Below are 17,675 nucleotides of genomic sequence, written 5' to 3' on the forward strand. Positions count from 1 at the left end.
CCTAGGGATCAAAGGTCATAATACATGACGGCGTGAGAAAGAAAGAGACGTGTTACGTAACGTCGTGGGAAGAAACTTTGTTTATAAACAAAACCATTAGTGTGTAGCGTGTGTATACCTCTGCAATTGTTATCTGATAATATTAATATAGGCCCTAGATAGTAGAGGTATGATGGAGGAATTAATTACGCTATGGTAGAGGAGACTAGAGGCCTGGCTGGTCGCTACTTACTACTCAGTACTCTAGTAGTAGTACTAGTAGTAGGTAGGCCAGGCCTAGGCCTAGGGGTGCTTGAGTTTAGAGAGTTAGCAGTTCCTACACAAGATGGACCAGTTTAATTAAAATATTAGGTGGCGCTAAAATTATATTATAATAGCCCCTTTATTAAATAGTCTACTAGCTTCGTAGTAGGGACCAGACCTGTATAAAATAGGGCCATATATGATATAGCATAGCTACAGAATTTCAGTGACATAAAATGTATTTTTTTATATTGTTGTTTTTGCAGATATAAACAGTCAGAATTGTTTTTTAATCTATGAGATGCAACATGCCAGGTTATTGAATTTTATAAAATGTAAACGCCATTTAAAAAGTAATAGGCCTAGTATCATTCATAGAAGACATATAACAACACATGATAGTAATGATATACTTGAAGGTGATGTTGACAGATTTAATGGCATCACCGTAGATGTCTCTAAGCTTGTTGCAAGGCAGGCGGAACATCAGCATTTTGGTGTCATACTGGCAGGTTTGTTAAGACATAATATTCTTCATATTTACACAGACCAATTGGACTTCAGCTTATTAAAAAGTTAGAAAATGAATGCAACCATGCATACTATTTAGAGATGAAAATTCAGTCAAGCCAAGAACATTTTTGAAACAATAAACTGAGCATAACTTTAGATATTATGATAATTTGTATATATTTTAAATTTTTTACAATTTTATTTAAATGTATACTGCTATTCAAATAAGAAATAATTGTTTTATTTTAAATTAGATTCAATCAAATCGTGGAATAAAGATGAACGTTCTTGTGCCTGGCTAAAAGTACCAATAGAATACAGTCATCTGATCAAGTCTGCGGCAGAACAGGGCTTCAAGTTGCACCATGCAGAGGGCGATTACACCATGTTGACAAAGTGGCTAGGAGCTGGGCCTAGCAGAGTACCAATGTATGCCACTCATCAGCTTGGTGTTTCAGGTACAGGACACATTGCTAGGATTGATACTCAGTGGGCAGACCCAGCAGTTGCACTAAAGGAGCGGGATCTCTACTTTTGACAGCTGAAATTAAATGACCACCACCCCTGAAACAGTGGCATAACGCAGAGGCCTCGAGGCCCTCTAACGCTAGAGGCATTTGTTTTTATATACTTTGGCAAATTGCCAAAGATAACCATAAGCGAATTCATTCACTATCCTTCTTAAAGGTGGCAATCTCGTTCACAAGACAAACATATACAAGATGCTCTACATAAACAAAGTCATATGACAGGACTTGAACCCAGGACACTTGGATTGGTAGCCAAGCATCATAACTACCAAGCCACAACTCCACTGTTGCATTGGGCGTTTTAGCCTTTTTCGACATCTTTTAATACCCCTTTTCCCTCCGAGCCCTGCTCAGGGGGCACTCATTAGCTCTGTGGCCCCCTGGGTTTAGGCAGTGAGTGCTCATAGCCGTTAAAAGTCACTGTTTAAATATCTATTATATTTTTAATTTAGGGTTTGTTTTAAATGAGGAGAAAGAGGAAGTTTTAATGGTACAAGACAGGCATAGAGTAAGTCTAGTTTTTTTCTATAAAGGTACTCATAATTACTAACAATTCATATTTTGTGTGTTATGTATTACCGTATAAATAACTATTCTTATTTTCAGATTTCAAGGTGGAAGTTTCCAGGTGGCTATGCAGATTTAGGAGAAGATATCTCAGATACTGCTGTCAGGGAAGTGTTTGAAGAAACAAATATACGGACAGGTGAATAAAAGCTAATTTACATACAGTACTTAACTAAATGTGCATTCACACTGCTAAATGTACTGAATTCACTGCTAAATGTGCATTCACACAACTAATGAGACATTCACTGCTAAATGTGAAATTCACACTACTAAATGAGACATTCACTGCTAAATGTGCATTCACACTACTAAATGAGACATTCACTGCTAAATGTGCATTCACACTACTAAATGAGACATTCACTGCTAAATGTGCATTTACACTACTAAATGAGACATTCACTGCTAAATGTGCATTCACACTACTAAATGAGACATTCACTTTAGGATAGGTTTTGTGTAATTCAAAATATTAATAATAGAAACATAAATATTACTATTTTTGTCTTATTGCAGAATTCCAGTCAATCCTCGCATTTCGACAACAACATTCTCTACCGTACAATTTTGGTCGGTCAGACTTTTACTTTGTTTGTCGCCTAAAACCTTTGACCTTTGATATCAAGCCATGTGAATCAGAACTGGTCGATGCACAGTGGTTAAAAGTGGATGACCTTCTAGCTTCCAACGATCATACACTTTTGTCAAAGCGTATGGCGATGCTCGTACAACACGGGTTAAAAAACCGGTTTAGTGACGTGGACATTGCAATGGACGAATTAAATTCAGTTTTTAAGGGTGCAACTTATAAATTGTTTCACAGAAAATTTACCTCAATTAGTTAACAATAATAAAAGTCTTCCAATGAATATTTAATTATAGCAATTACAAATCATATATAAACAGTATTCATGAATAATAACTTACATATCTCAGAATAAAATTTATGAAGAAAAGTATAAAGTGATTTTCTCATTTTTGATGTTGTATTGCGCCCTCTATAAATGGACATTTCATCCTAAGTAAAGTAAGTCTGAAGTTTTTTGTTTTGCTTATTTGTTTATTTTGTAAATTTATATAGTCTTCCAATTATTACAATTATACCAATTACTAATACTACACTACTTTGACATTGTTCATAAATAATAAAGTTATTTGCTTTTTTTGGCCTAAAATCATGTATAGCCTGAAATGATACGAATGATTTTTTTATGTGATGTATTGCGCCCTCTATAGAGATGAATATTATTCTGAAAAATGTGATTTGTTTGTATTAAAATGTGATTTTTTTTCTTTTTGTTTTCCTTCGGGAAGTTATAAACATACACACCTTGTTTATAGTCTTTATATCGTTATTATCTAACGGAGATGGTTAGATTGCTGACGAAATTTGAAGTGTTGACCAGAAACATATCTACCGTAAACTGGTTATTGAGAAGTTTTTATAGAATAAAAGGTAAGACAAATCTTGAAATAGTTAAACATATTACATGTTTTATTCTTATATATTGTACATTAAATATGTGTATATATGTATTATGTATGTGGGTACGCACGCATATGGATATAGATGTATGTTAGTATTGATATTGTGGTTGTATATATGTATTATATAATTGCTTTTTAGCGTTCTGTCTATACGTTACATTAGTGTCAATGTTTAGGAATGCTGTGTACATAACATACAAAATAAACTTGAATTATATAACCAAAACTATTAATGTTTGATTGTAATGATCAGTTCAAAGAAGGAAACAAATAAAAATTTAAAATGCTACAGTTATACCATTTAACACTCCTCAAAGAGAAATATATAAAAAAAAAAAGCCGTATTTACACTAGGGCGATAACAACCAACGATAAATAGATAGGCCTAAACATACATTTTTCTTGCATAAAACAAAAGAAATTATAAAAGTTTTCGTTCTAGATCATAATAATTTATGCTATTTGTTTTCATCAAAGACAGCGTAGATGGTTATCCTATAGTTCTAGAATGAAAACTGTTCAAATTTATTTTGCATTATGTATGAAAAATGCATATTTATCTAGTTAGTGTCGATTGTTATCGCCGTGTGAATGGGCCTTAAGTGTTGGTTTTCTTCCAGACTATTGATGGTTCAAAGAATAGTGTTGCATTTATTCCTAACTTGGCGCGCTAAGTGCAAAAACGCTATTTTACAATTTACAACAATGTTAAAACGCAGATTACAAAAACGTTGAAAAACAAATTTTTTAAATATTGTTAAAACGATTAATGTTGAAAATTAAAAACAAAAATGATAGTATAATAGATAATAGAATAGAATAAATCGTAGGACGTTTGTATGATATGCCTATATGAATGATATTTAAAACAAAGTACTTCCTTGTTCTACATTATATATTGGCTTTAAACTATAGTAATATAACGGATGAGGGAGTATCCTACTCAAAGAGAATAAATTATTCAATTGGATCTATGTTTACTTTATATTTGCCATTATTTAGTAAACTTGATGAGCTAGGCCAAGTAAGTTAAGTTGGCCAGACCTTACCCCTCTGATGTAAGAGTAGGGCAAACATCGAATTAATTAACTTTCCTCCGTCGACTTCTAAAAATATCATTTATGAAAGAATTTCTATTTTACTTCGTAGGACATCTTTTATTTATTATGGACCATATTCATGGAATATTATGCTTTTTAATCTTAAATTGTCAAATACTTTAGCTTCTTAAAAAAATATATAAACAATTATTAATTCATAGTTATGCAAATTATTGTTTGTTTTTTATTTATTTTTTTTCTGCACTTAGAAGAACTTATCTAAAGTGCATATCTTATACTGTTTTTCTACTTCCTTATTTCAGTCATCACCACATTTATTGGTAGGTTCTGACCTAAAGCCATTATGGCTTATTGTAATCTCCACACAACCTAATATTTCATTATTATTTATTAAAAAAAAATTGTATACACTGTGTTATATGTGAAATAAAACTGAAACTGAAGTAGCTTACTTATTTTGTGGTATGCCTATGTTGCGAGAATTGGTCAAATACCTTCAAAGATACAATCAAATGTTCTCTTGAAAGATTGGTGTTGGTGGTGGTTGTATAGTTGGGTAAATGTACAAGTATTGTTTTTTAAATCATCTCAATTTCTTAAAATCAGTAACCATGTCAGAAGAAACTAAGAAACTACCTGGACCTCGAGGAGGAGGACTCTTGGGAAGCTTAAGAGAGATCGGACCAAAGGCTCACGTGACTTGGACAAAGTGGTCTGCGACATACGGTCCTATCTTTAGAGTTGATCTTGGACCGCTGGGGGATAGTATAGTTCTAAGTGATTATAATGTACTCAAGAAAGCGTTTGAAGGCAACCCTGATGTGTTCGCTGGTCGATTCGTCTTGCCAGTTGTTAAGAAGGCAGGTTCGCACGGTAAGTTTACTTTTATCACATGACAAGAATCCATTACAAGTTAATGTGGAGGCATAGATGGAATTTAAATCCTGGGAGAATCTATAACTACTAACAGTAACATTACATGACGTGATAGAATATTTTACAATGTTAGCAAACAAAATAAATAATAACAAATAAATAAATACATAAATCAAAACTAACTGCTGTAACATAAAATAAATGAAAATATATTTCACTTAGGCCCTTACTGTAAGTTAAAAATGTTTGGGTTTGGTTGGCTACAACAATAAGATGGTTCTGGAGATCTGTTATTATGTGCAGTTGAGTTCAGTTGTCTTCATGAAACAATATCTCTGTAAGGATTGAGGCTCCTATTCCATGTCATTATACTCGAGGAACATGCAAAACGAAACATTTTATTTAACAGTATACACTATTACGTTTGGTATAACTGTACAAATGAACTGGTATTTTTTAGGAACGTTAAGTTGGGAAGTCGGCGAGATACATGAAAAACGTACACGATTTACACTGGCAGTTTTGGAGAAGCTAGATCTCAACAAATTGGCCCAGAATGAGGTGGAAGCATTTTGCGACATGCTTAAAGAGAGGCAAGATAAATCGCCTAGCACACTTTATGAAATGATCCACGAATCGAATATGAACATGGCACTCGCCTACACATATCAACGCGGTCAAAGATGTCCATACGATAATGAACAATTTCGACAACGAATGGCCTTAATGGACGATGTGTCAGAAGCGCGGGGGAACCTTATTGCCGAAAAAGTCAACTTTTTTCCATTTCTTTGGCACATAGGGTGCAGCAAGTTCAAACAAGTTCACGACGCCCTACGATCGAATATCAATCAAGAACTGTCATCACGTGATCCTTCTATAGGTACAGTGCAGGATCTGATGGATGGTTATTTAGCAAAGGTTGATGGGATAGATTTTCCAGCTAAAGAGTCTATTCCTCACATTATGAATTTCATTGGTGCTTCACTTTCGCTTAAGACCGCGATACAATGGCTATTACTACTTATCACAAAACACAAAGATGTCCAAACTAAGGTAGGCCTATATACAGCTACTGTATGTTGTTTTATTTCAACAAACTACTACGTCACATGATGAAAATAAGAGAGGAGTTGTTCCTTTTAAAAAAATATGATTTGTAACGTTATGATTCAGCTGATTTTGACAATTAACATTATTATAATAAATCAATTCAAACTTTGAAGCTTACCAAGTTAACAAAATGGTAAAACACAAACTCCGGGTTTAGCAGGAAAAGTTTTCCAAAGTTTGCTATTGTAGAGTAGACCTTGGCAAAGTTCGAAAAACTTTAGAAAAAAGTTTGCAACATTTGGTAAAGTTTGCTAAGTGTGCGGCATATATCAACATTATAGTAATTTTTGTATTTATATATAGATTCAAAATGAAGTTACGTCTGTGTTTGGTGATGAGGTTCCCACGATGGAGGGCATCGATAAAGTACCGTACACCAGCGCTACCATCCGCGAAACACTGCGTATCGCGTGTCCCGCTGCGCAAGTCGTACCTCACATGACACGAGCCGACGTCAAGTTCGAGGGCTATGACATTAAAAATGGAACTGTTGTATTTGGAAATATTTGGGGACTTCATCATGATACGAAATACTGGGAAGAGCCAGAGACGTTTAACCCGGACAGATTCCTGAACAATGAAGGGAAATTGGATCTCAAAGATGAAGAATCATATGTTCCATTTGGGCGAGGTAGGATATTTGTTTATATATCAAATATTAACAGGCGATTTTCAAAAGTTTGAGATAATACTACTGTAATAATGTAATAGAAGCGCAAGCATTTTAGTCTATGCAATGACATGGTTAAAATGTGTCATAGTCCAGTTATGAAATGTTTGTATTTTTTGCATTTGTATTTTACTCTTTTGGTGTCGTCTCTCTTTACCCATTGTATCATATTTTATTATGCTTTTTTATGTGACGACAAGCAAGAAGAATGTTGAGCCAGAGTGCTTGACGAAATAAATAATTGAATTAAGGGCGCTTCGTGAATGACACGCGTTTAAAAATGATAATTTCATTAGAATGTGTTGCTACGTTATCTATGAAAGAATAAACAACATGGCCTGAATTTTATTTATTGATTTATTGAAATGTTTTAATTTAGGAAAGCGAAGATGTCCAGGTGAGGATTTTAGTAAAAGAGTCATGTTTCTGTACATTACCAGCATCTATCAAAAGTTCGGATTTGAAGAGGTCGAAGGTCACCCACTTCCTGATGTCGATGATGGAATAATTCATGGAGGTCGACATAAACCTCCTCCCTACAAAGTTAAAATTGTTCCACGTTCAGACGGAAAATAAATAATATTTGATACTTCTTGTCTTTTAGTGGATTCTTCCCACTTTTAATTCATCAAAGATTTATATAAACATTTGTTTCTTCTTTACGAATTATTCTTTCTAAACATGTTTCCTAATTATGACTGACAATGGATTACCTTAAATATTTCCAAAGGTTTTTACAGGCGCGGCCTTGGTAAGATTATTCCTTAATCCATGGACTGACGCGCACGCCCTGTAGGAAAAAACTAAATTATTTTTTCTTGATTGGAACAACTCTTTTGTAAATTTATAATTAAAATTAATTGAATAAATGTTTTTCGTACAAAAATGTGTTTTTATTTCAAAGTCTTTTCTGATTTTTACTTATTTATACCGACACACACCGGTTAGTCTCTATAGGATATAATTCCATAAAATGTTAAAGGATTAAATATATATAATATTAATTATATAAATCCAAAGACAAAATACTGAACAAATGACAATGCGGTGGGTATCAGTGACTGGATCTCAATAGAGATACAAAAAAAAGCGAAAAGCTAAATCAAAACGATAAAGTAAAACAGCCGGAAAAGTTAGCAGAGCTTTCGGACAACACTAGCCCTTCATCTGTGCAAGTGAAGGTACCTGGACAAAGATAGATAGATATCTATATTCAATATCCGGGAATTATGGAGTAAATTATATTATTTAATACTTGTTGACCGTAGTTAAAATTATTGATTATAATCTTAACTTCCTAAATCTCCTTTAGATATAAAGGAGTGGTACAAAACCAGATGAAAAAAAAATTCTACATTCATACAGAACATGTAAGCGGACAAATAGGACACATTTTACTATCGTCGTACGTAGGCCTAAATACAACAAGATTATACATACAGGTACCGGTAGAGTATTGAAAGAACTATAGGGAGTATCCTACTCAAAGACAATTCAATTGAATCTATGTTTTTTTTATGTTTGCCATTACTGCATTTAGTAAACTTTATATAGGCTTGTTTGCCCTAAGGCAAACATCTGGCCAATTAACTCTCCCTGACACGAGAAGTTAATTCGCAGTAGTAGTTTTTTATATTTTAAGTTACTCCGTGGTATACCTATGTTTTGAGAATTTATCGAAATGTCTCTAATATCTAATAAGATTCTCTTGAAATACTGGTGTTGGTGGTGGTTGTTTAGTTGGGGAAATATGCAACTATTGTTTTTTTTTTATATCATCTCAATTTACTTACCGGTATTTACAATTAGTAACTATGTCAGAAGAAACTAAGAAACTACCTGGACCTCGAGGAGGAGGACTCTTGGGAAGCTTAAGAGAGATGGGACCAAAGGGTCACGTGACTTGGACAAAGTGGTCGGAAATATACGGTCCTATCTATAGACTTGATCTTGGATCGCTCGGGGATAGTATAGTGCTAAGTGATTATAATGTACTCAAGAAAGCGTTTGAAGACAACGCTGATGTGTTCTCTGGTCGATTCGTTTTGCCAGTTGTTGAGAAGGCAGGTTCGCTCGGTAAGTTTACTTTTATGGCATGACAAGAATCCATTAAGTTAATGTGAATGCATAGATATACTTTAAATTCTGGAACAATATATAACTACTGCAGTAACATTACATGACTTAAGTGATAGAACATTGTATTTGTTTGCAAGAAAAATAAATTAAATCAAAACTACTAACATAGAAAATATATTTCAATTAGGCCCTCTGTAAGTTAAAAAATGTTTGGGTTTGGTTGGCTACTTGTGGTATGATGGTTCTGGAGGTCTGTTATTATGTGCAGTTGAGTTCAGTTGTCTTCATGAAACAAGATCTCTGCAAGGATTGCGGTTCCCATTCCATGTCAATATACTCGAGGAACATGCAAAACAGTTTATGATGGTATACACTTGGTATAACATACAAATGAACTGATATTTTTTAGGAACGTTAAGTTGGGAAGTCGGCAAGATACATGAGAAACGTACACGGCTTACACAGGCATTTTTTGAGAAGGTAGATCTAGATCTCAACAAATTGGCCCAGAATGAAGTGGAAGCATTTTGCGACATGCTTAAAGAGAGGCAAGATAAATCGCCTAGCACACTTTATGAAATGATCCACGAATCGAATATGAACATGGCACTCGCCTACACATATCAACGCGGTCAAAGATGTCCATACGATAATGAACAATTTCGACAACGAATGGCCTTAATGGACGATGTGTCAGAAGCGCGGGGGAACCTTTTTGGTGAAAAGGTCAACTTTTTTCCATTTCTTTGGCACATAGGGTACAGAAAGTTCAAACAGGCCCACAGTGCCCTACGATCGAATATCAATCAAGAATTGTCATCACGTGATCCTCCTATAGGTACCGTGCAGGATCTGATGGATGGTTATTTAGCAAAGGTTGATGGGATAGATTTTCCAGCGAAAGAGTGTATTTCGCACATTATGAATTTCATTGGAGCATCACTTTCGCTTAAGCCCGCGATACAATGGCTAGTACTACTTATCACAAAACACAAAGATGTCCAAACTAAGGTAGGCCTATACAGTATGTTGTTTTGGTATCCACAAGTCACAGGAAAAAATAACAACTCTGTTAGTAGCTTTGTGAACATACTAAGATCTCACATGCTCGGTAGACATCTGCCATCTGGTAGACATCTGCCATCTGGTAGACATCTGCCATCTGGTACACATCTGCCATCTGGTACACATCTGCAATCTGGTAGACATTTGGCATCTGGTGGTAGACATCTGCCATCTGGTAGACATCTGCCATCTGGTAGACATCTGCTATCTGGCACGGCTCAGAGATAAATTAGCACACTTTACCAAACGTTTGTTTGAAAACTCTGAGTTTGTCACTGTTTGAAGAAGTTTGTGGCTTCGGAGTTTGGTAACATTGGTAAAAGACAAACTCGAACAAACTCCGGGTTTGCAGTAGTTTTCAAAGTTTGATATTGTAGTATAGACCTTGGCAAACTTCGCAAAAAGTTTGCAGAAATCTATCAATATTTGTGGGGTATATATTAACATTATAGTAATTTTTGTATTTATATATAGATTCAAAATGAAGTTACGTCTGTGTTTGGTGATGAGGTTCCCACGATGGAGGGAATCGATAAAGTGCCGTACACCAGCGCTACCATCTACGAAACACTGCGCATCGCGTGTCCCGCGCAAATCATACCTCACATGACAAGATCCGACGTCAAGTTAGAGGGATATGACATTAAAAAGGGAACAATTGTATTTGGAAATATTTGGGGAATTCATCATGATCCGAAATATTGGAAAGAGCCGGAGACGTTTAACCCGGACAGATTCCTGAACAGTGAAGGGAAATTGGATCATAAAGACGAAGAATCATATATTCCATTTGGGCGAGGTAGGATATTCGTTTATATATCAATTAATAACAGGCGATTTTCAAATTAAAAGTTTCAGATAATAACGAATACACTGTAGCCTATTGTAACGAAAACGGAAGGCTTTCAGCCAATGCAATGGCATGGTTAAAATGTGTCCCTTATTTGAGAAAGAATTAGCCTGGTGATGGAAGAGACTGATAATTATATTAAGCGGTCGTCAACGTTTTGTCAAATTTTATTTTTAGGAAAGCGAAGGTGTTTAGGTGAGGAATTTAGTAAGAGAGTCATGTTTCTGTACCTTACCAGCATCTATCAAAAGTTCGGATTTGAAGAGGTCGAAGGTCACCCACTTCCTGATGTCGATGATGGCATAATTCATGGAGGCCGACATAAACCTCCTCCCTACAAAGTTAAAATTGTTCCACGTTCAGACGGAAAATAAATAATATTTGATACTTCTTGTCTTTTAGTGGGTTCTTCCCACTTTTAATTCATCAGTGATTTATATAAACATTTGTTTCTTCTTTAGAAATTATTCTTACTAACTTAAATGTATTTTAAACTAATATTGTGACTACCGTATTTATATTTGGTCACACATGCAATTCGTGTATGAATTGTATATTTCACATGGCTATATAAATTTACTTCTACGCCTACATACATATATATTTAAATATGTTATACTTAAACGGCCGTAGTTTTACTGTATGTCATTTCGATTTGGGACGACCAAACTACGCCATGTGCGCATACGCACATATTGGAATGTGTCCGATTCTATGACCAGGCGTGACCACCGACGACACGTCGATTGTCACTTGACCTAGGTTGGTTGGTCCGTCGCCGTCGCAAATCAAAATTAGCTCCCTAAAACTGACACACTGATACAATAATTAGAACATCTTTTGTAAATTTATAATTAATTGAATAAATCATGTTTGCGTGCATAACAAAATGTTTTGCGTACAAAACTGTGTTCGTACATGAAAGAAATTCAGTTATACACAATCAATAGCTCATCTCATAGTCTTTTCTATTTATACATTTCTGACCGGAAATTACGACGAGATCAATAAGGATTTATTGCAAGATTTAGTGCAAGATTTTAATAATGGAATATAGGCCAATTATTTTTAAAAGATTTCTGGGCACCACGTTTTTTAAAACTGGTCGACAATTCAAAATTATTTTAGCTATTAACTTTAATTTGTTTCCGGACCGGAACCGTGCCGGAACAGGTATGAAAGACCCTTTATTCTTATAGTTTATATAGTAGGTTCAGAATGTGCGTGGTTAGAGTACTATGCTGGTGGATTATCTGTAACACAACAATACAAGTTGAAAGCTTCGAGACGTGTTCTGGAATTCGGCTTTAATGTTCCGTTACACAGGTGAAACTTTTTACTTATTATACCGAGACACACCGGTTATCTGGTCCTAAACAAGGGCACAATTCTGACAAAGTTTGTTTATTACATTTCTTCGATCATTTTGGTTATACTGACGTAGGCCTACATATATACGTTCAACAACGTAATGGCACAGTGTAGATCTAGTAGTTTATAGTCATCTATCACCCACTAACGTAACAACCAACCACTAAAGCTTGGTTCCCACTAGAACGTAACGCAAGGACGTAAACGCAACGCAAGCGTTTTAACCAATGACAAGCGAAGTTATAGACAGTTAGCAATCACAAGCGAATAAGCCATCGCTTGTGATTGGTCAATTCACTTGCGTTGCGTTACGTCCTTGCGTTGCGTCTCTAGTGAGAATCGAGCTTAATGTAACATTAACCGCTAACGTAACAAAAATCAACCACTAATGTAACAACAATTTAACCACTAACGTAACAAACTTCATTAACCACTAACAACAATCAACCACTAATGTAACATTAACCACTAACGTAACAAAAAATCAACCACTAATGTAACAATGATGGTCACTTACTTGAGGTGGTCGATTATAAGACGCGGTCCCTTACGAAATGTGGTCGATAATGTCAAAAAGCGGTCCCTTAAGAGAGATTGTGGTCGTTTAAGAGAGGTAACTTACGAGAGGTGGTCGTTACGAGGTGTTCGATTATGATAAGCGGTCCCTAATTAAGCTTGGTTCTCACTAGGATGCAACGCAAGGACGTAGGCCGCAACGCAAACGAATTGACCAATCACAAGCAACAGTTGGAATAAGCCTAGCTTTCGATTGGACATTTCGCTTGCGTTGCAGCTTACGTCTTTACGTTGCGTTCTAGTGGGAACCAATCTTTAAGGGAGGTGGTCGCTAATGAGGGTGGTTGCTTATGATGTATGGTCGTTTTAGGGAGGTAGTCACTTCACGAAAGGTGGAGACTGATAGCTATAAGTAAAGAGATTAGAACAGGATTTAGTATTCTTTGGGAAGTGCGTGGTAGGAGTATTATGCTGGTGGATTAGCTGTAATACAACAATAAAAGGGCATATGTAAATACAATGAATTGGAATGTGTTATTGCTCTTGAAAGCTTCGAACGAAACAGACGTGTTCTGAATTTGGGTGTAACGGTACAAACACAGCTGAAATCTTATTTATACCGAGACTGCTCTGGTCCTAAACCAGGGCACAATTCTGACAAAGGACACGTTATAAGTAAGTTTATTTGTTTAAGTTTCTTTGATTATCTTGGTTATACTAACGTACATATATATACGTTCAACATGCATAGTGTAGATCTAGTAATATACATATTGGGTGAGGGAAAACGCTTACGGAAAAAGTATTCCAAGATTCCAACACCTAGATCACGAGACTCGAATCTAACCTCCACAAAGACCACTGGTTAGCCTCATCAGTGTCAGAAACATCAATTTATTTGTAACATGCTTTCAGTATAAGGCCTAAAACCATAGCCTACATGTATTCCTACATTTATAACAAGGCCAACAGCCATTAAGTCGCGTGCTACAATGCATAGTGATACCGGACCGACAGACAGACCGACAGACAGACAGACAGACCGACCGACCGACCGACCGACATAGTGAACTATAGAGTCGCGTCCACGCGACTAATAATTAATCCTTATTTTATAAATCTCCACTTCTAGCCTACAGTCGTCAGTGGTAAATAAACAAGAATGTCAGAAGAAACTAAGAAACTACCTGGACCTCGAGGAGGAGGACTCTTGGGAAGCCTTAGAGAGATCGGCGCGAATGCTGACGTGACTTGGACAAAGTGGTCTGCAACATACGGTCCTATCTTTAGAGTTGATCTTGGACCGCTGGGGGATAGTATAGTTCTAAGTGATTATAATGTATTCAAGAATGCGTTTGAAGGCAACCCTGATGTGTTCGCTGGTCGATTCGTCTTGCCAGTTGTTGAGAAGGCAGGTTCGCTCGGTAAGTTTGCTTTTATGACATAGGATAAGAATCCATTACAAGTTAATATGGCGGCGTATATAGAATTTAAATTCTGGGAGAATCTATAACTACTAACAGTAACATTACATGGAATCAGTCATAGAACATTGCACAATGTTTGCAAACAAAGTACTGAAAATAAATATTGAAAAAAAAAACATAAAATAAAGAAAAATATATTTCAATTAGGCCATACTGTTAGCTAAAAATGTTTGGGTTTGGTTGGCTACTGCAGTAAGATGGTTCTGGAGGTCTGTTATTATGTGCAGTTTAGTTCAGTTGTCTTTATGAAACAAGATCTCTGCAAGGATTGCGGTTCCCCTTCAATGTCAATATACTCGAGGAACATGCAAAATTATATATATATATATGACAGTATACACTATTTGGTATAACATACAAATGAATTGGTATTTTTTAGGAACGTTAAGTTGGGAAGTCGGCGAGATACATGAAAAACGTAAACGCCTTATGCTGGCATTTATGGAGAAGGTAGATGTCAACAAATTGGCCCAGAATGAGGTGGAAGCATTTTGCGACATGCTTAAAGAGAGGCAAGATAAATCACCTAGCACACTTTATGAAATGATCCACGAATCGAATATGAACATGGCACTCGCCTACACATATCAACGCGGTCAAAGATGTCCATACGATAATGAACAATTTCGACAACGAATGGCCTTAATGGACAGCGTTTCAAAAGCTCGCGGGAACCTCATTGCCAACAAAGTAAACTTTTTTCCATTTCTTTGGCACATAGGGAACAGAAAGTTCAAACATGCCCACGATGCCCTACGATCAAATATCAATCAAGAATTGGCATCACGTGATCCTCCTATAGATACAGTGCAGGATCTGATGGATGGTTATTTAGCAAAGGTTGATGGGATAGAATTTCCAGCAAAAGAGTGTATTTCGCACATTATGAATTTAATTGAAACATCAAATTCGCTTAAAACCGCGATAGAATGGCTATTCCTACTTATCACAAAGAACAAAGATGTCCAAACTAAGGTAGGCCTATACAGTATGTTGTTTTGGTATCAAGAAACTAAATCACATGAAAATAAGAGATTCGTTCCTTTTAGAGAATGTTAGGAAAAAAATTAATGCAATTATGTTGGACGAATCCCACCCACTACTTAGTATTTAAAAATTAAAAAAGTTTAATTGAATAATTTTCTTTTTATATATATATTTGTAATTTTTATATGTATTTTTGTTTGTGTACGCCATTTGGAAAATTAATTTTCAACATTTGTTATGATGGACCAATAAATATTATCTTATCTATGTGAACATATAAAATCAAACATGTTCGGTAGACATCTGCCATCCGGTAGACATCTGCCATCCGGTAGACATCTGCCATCCGGTAGACATCTGCCATCTGGTAGACATCTGCCATCTGGTAGACATCTGCCATCTGGTAGACATCTGCCATCTGGTAGACATTTGGCATCTGGTGGTAGACATCTGCCATCTGGTAGACATCTGCCATCTGGTAGACATCTGCCATCTGGTGGTAGACATCTGCCATCTGGTGGTAGACATCTGCCATCTGGTGGTAGACATCTGCCATCTGGTAGACATCTGCCATCTGGTAGACATCTGCCATCTGGTAGACATCTGCCATCTGGTAGACATCTGCCATCTGGTAGACATTATTTTGCCACGGTTTACCCTTTGTTTGAAAACTAGTCTGAGAGTTTGCTCGAGTTTGCCAATTAAAGTTTTCTGTAAAGCCTAAACTACACTCTAGCAAAACTTTAGGCCTACCAATTGTTTGCAAACTCGAAGTTTGTCCTTGACCAACAAACTCTACTCGAGCAAACTCCGGGTTTAGCAAGAAAAGTTTCCAATGTTTGCTATTGTAGTGTAAAAACTTCGGTAAAAAATAAGTTTGCAGAAGTCTAACAACATAAAGTGTGGGGCATATATTAACTAGGTGTTTTTGTATTTATATATAGATTCAAACTGAAGTTACGTCTGTGTTTGGTGATGAGATTCCCACGATGGAGGGAATCGATAAAGTGCCGTACACCAGCGCTACCATCCGCGAAACCCTGCGTTTCGCGTGTCCCGCGCAAATCATACCTCACATGACACGAGCTGACGTCAAGTTCGAGGGATATGACATTAAAAAGGGAACAATTGTTTTTGGAAATGTTTGGGGACTTCATCATGATCCGAAATACTGGGAAGAGCCGGAGACGTTTAACCCGGACAGATTCCTGAACAGTGAAGGGAAATTGGATTTCAAAGACGAAGAATCATATGTTCCATTTGGGCGAGGTAGGATATTCGTTTATATAACAGGCGATTTTCAAATTAAAAGTTTCAGATAATAATACGAATACACTGTAATGTAGCCTTTCAACCGATGAAATGACATGATTAAATGTGTCTTATTTGATAAAGAATTAGCCTGGTGAAGCGGTCGTCAACATAAATAATTTGATTGATTTATTGATTTTTTTTTTTAATTTAGGAAAGCGAAGATGTCCAGGTGCGGAATTTAGTAAAAGAGTCATGTTTCTGTACATTACCAGCATCTATCAAAAGTTCGGATTTGAAGAGGTCGAAGGTCACCCACTTCCTGATGTCGGTGATGGATACATTTATGGCGGCCGACATAGACCTCCTCCCTACAAAGTTAAAATTGTTCCACGTTCAGACGGAAAATAAATAATATTTGATACTTGTCTTTTAGTGGATTCTTCCCACTATTAATTCATCAAAGATTTATATAAACATTTGTTTCTTCTTTACAAATTATTCTTACTAACATGTTTTTTTCAAATAATATTGTGACTACCGTATTTATATTTGGTCACACATGCAATTCGTGTATGAATTGTATATTTCACATAGTAATTGCTACGCCTACATACATATATATTTAAATGTTGTAGGCCCTATACTTAATAGAAAAAAAAGGCCGTACCGTAGTTTTACTGTATTTCATTAATAATAGGGAGCGTTCGATTTGAGACGACCACACTACGCCATGTGCGCATGCTACGTACTGTTAGATACAATAATTAGAACATCTCTTTTGTAAATTTAAAATTAATTGAATAAATCATGTTTGCGTGCATAACAAAATGTTTTGCGTACAGAACTGTGTTTCGTACAACAAGAAAGAAATGTATAGCTATACACAATACAGTAGGTCCTATCCAAGAGTATTGTTATACTTTCATGACCGGAAATTACGAAGGGTATACAATTAAGGATTTAATACTATTCAAGGATTTCGAAAGCCTTTTGTGCAAGTTT

General features: G+C 35.9%; 4 protein-coding genes across 6 annotated transcripts; all 4 read left to right on the forward strand.

The window, feature by feature from the left end:
* The first annotated feature begins 32 nt into the window (after positions 1-32).
* Positions 33-2,787, forward strand: LOC144843080 (nucleoside diphosphate-linked moiety X motif 6-like). Of its 3 annotated transcripts, none has more exons than XM_078699764.1 (6): positions 33-108; positions 510-755; positions 1,011-1,214; positions 1,739-1,794; positions 1,893-1,992; positions 2,373-2,787. In XM_078699764.1, the coding sequence occupies exons 2-6, from the start codon at positions 545-547 to the stop codon at positions 2,699-2,701; spliced, it is 900 nt and encodes a 299-aa protein (XP_078555890.1). In that variant the 5' UTR covers positions 33-108; positions 510-544; the 3' UTR covers positions 2,702-2,787. The 3 variants fall into 3 exon arrangements, with proteins under 3 accessions (XP_078555890.1, XP_078555891.1, XP_078555892.1); XM_078699765.1 differs by having other exon boundaries at positions 41-167; XM_078699766.1 differs by having other exon boundaries at positions 45-99.
* Positions 2,788-3,233: 446 nt separating this feature from the next.
* LOC144842916 (cytochrome P450 2U1-like) lies at positions 3,234-7,757 on the forward strand. Its single transcript, XM_078699513.1, has 5 exons — positions 3,234-3,312; positions 5,012-5,278; positions 5,742-6,337; positions 6,698-7,025; positions 7,444-7,757. Exons 2-5 carry the CDS (start codon positions 5,017-5,019, stop codon positions 7,638-7,640), a joined length of 1,383 nt encoding a protein of 460 aa, XP_078555639.1. The 5' UTR covers positions 3,234-3,312; positions 5,012-5,016; the 3' UTR covers positions 7,641-7,757.
* A 1,121-nt stretch (positions 7,758-8,878) lies between these two features.
* LOC144843491 (cytochrome P450 2U1-like) lies at positions 8,879-11,820 on the forward strand. Its single transcript, XM_078700277.1, has 4 exons — positions 8,879-9,140; positions 9,553-10,154; positions 10,683-11,007; positions 11,236-11,820. Exons 1-4 carry the CDS (start codon positions 8,879-8,881, stop codon positions 11,430-11,432), a joined length of 1,386 nt encoding a protein of 461 aa, XP_078556403.1. The 3' UTR covers positions 11,433-11,820.
* A 1,586-nt stretch (positions 11,821-13,406) lies between these two features.
* Positions 13,407-17,489, forward strand: LOC144843066 (vitamin D 25-hydroxylase-like). Its single transcript, XM_078699742.1, has 5 exons — positions 13,407-13,620; positions 14,078-14,369; positions 14,812-15,407; positions 16,364-16,688; positions 16,885-17,489. Exons 2-5 carry the CDS (start codon positions 14,108-14,110, stop codon positions 17,079-17,081), a joined length of 1,380 nt encoding a protein of 459 aa, XP_078555868.1. The 5' UTR covers positions 13,407-13,620; positions 14,078-14,107; the 3' UTR covers positions 17,082-17,489.
* Positions 17,490-17,675: the final 186 nt, after the last annotated feature.

The sequence above is a fragment of the Antedon bifida genome, chromosome 5, assembly GCF_963402885.1.
Source record: "Antedon bifida chromosome 5, ecAntBifi1.1, whole genome shotgun sequence".
NCBI classification, from domain to species: domain Eukaryota; kingdom Metazoa; phylum Echinodermata; class Crinoidea; order Comatulida; family Antedonidae; genus Antedon; species Antedon bifida.

Coding starts and splice junctions, on each gene's coding strand:
- LOC144843080 (XM_078699764.1), top strand. CDS start 545: ATGCAACATGCCAGGTTATTGAATTTTATAAAATGTAAACGCCATTTA. Junction 1,795..1,892: donor TGGTACAAGACAGGCATAGA/GTAAGTCTAGTT, acceptor TCTTATTTTCAG/ATTTCAAGGTGGAAGTTTCC. Junction 1,993..2,372: donor AGAAACAAATATACGGACAG/GTGAATAAAAGC, acceptor GTCTTATTGCAG/AATTCCAGTCAATCCTCGCA.
- LOC144843491 (XM_078700277.1), top strand. CDS start 8,879: ATGTCAGAAGAAACTAAGAAACTACCTGGACCTCGAGGAGGAGGACTC. Junction 10,155..10,682: donor ACAAAGATGTCCAAACTAAG/GTAGGCCTATAC, acceptor ATTTATATATAG/ATTCAAAATGAAGTTACGTC. Junction 11,008..11,235: donor ATATATTCCATTTGGGCGAG/GTAGGATATTCG, acceptor TTTTATTTTTAG/GAAAGCGAAGGTGTTTAGGT.
- LOC144843066 (XM_078699742.1), top strand. CDS start 14,108: ATGTCAGAAGAAACTAAGAAACTACCTGGACCTCGAGGAGGAGGACTC. Junction 14,370..14,811: donor TGAGAAGGCAGGTTCGCTCG/GTAAGTTTGCTT, acceptor GGTATTTTTTAG/GAACGTTAAGTTGGGAAGTC. Junction 15,408..16,363: donor ACAAAGATGTCCAAACTAAG/GTAGGCCTATAC, acceptor ATTTATATATAG/ATTCAAACTGAAGTTACGTC.
- LOC144842916 (XM_078699513.1), top strand. CDS start 5,017: ATGTCAGAAGAAACTAAGAAACTACCTGGACCTCGAGGAGGAGGACTC. Junction 6,338..6,697: donor ACAAAGATGTCCAAACTAAG/GTAGGCCTATAT, acceptor ATTTATATATAG/ATTCAAAATGAAGTTACGTC. Junction 7,026..7,443: donor ATATGTTCCATTTGGGCGAG/GTAGGATATTTG, acceptor GTTTTAATTTAG/GAAAGCGAAGATGTCCAGGT.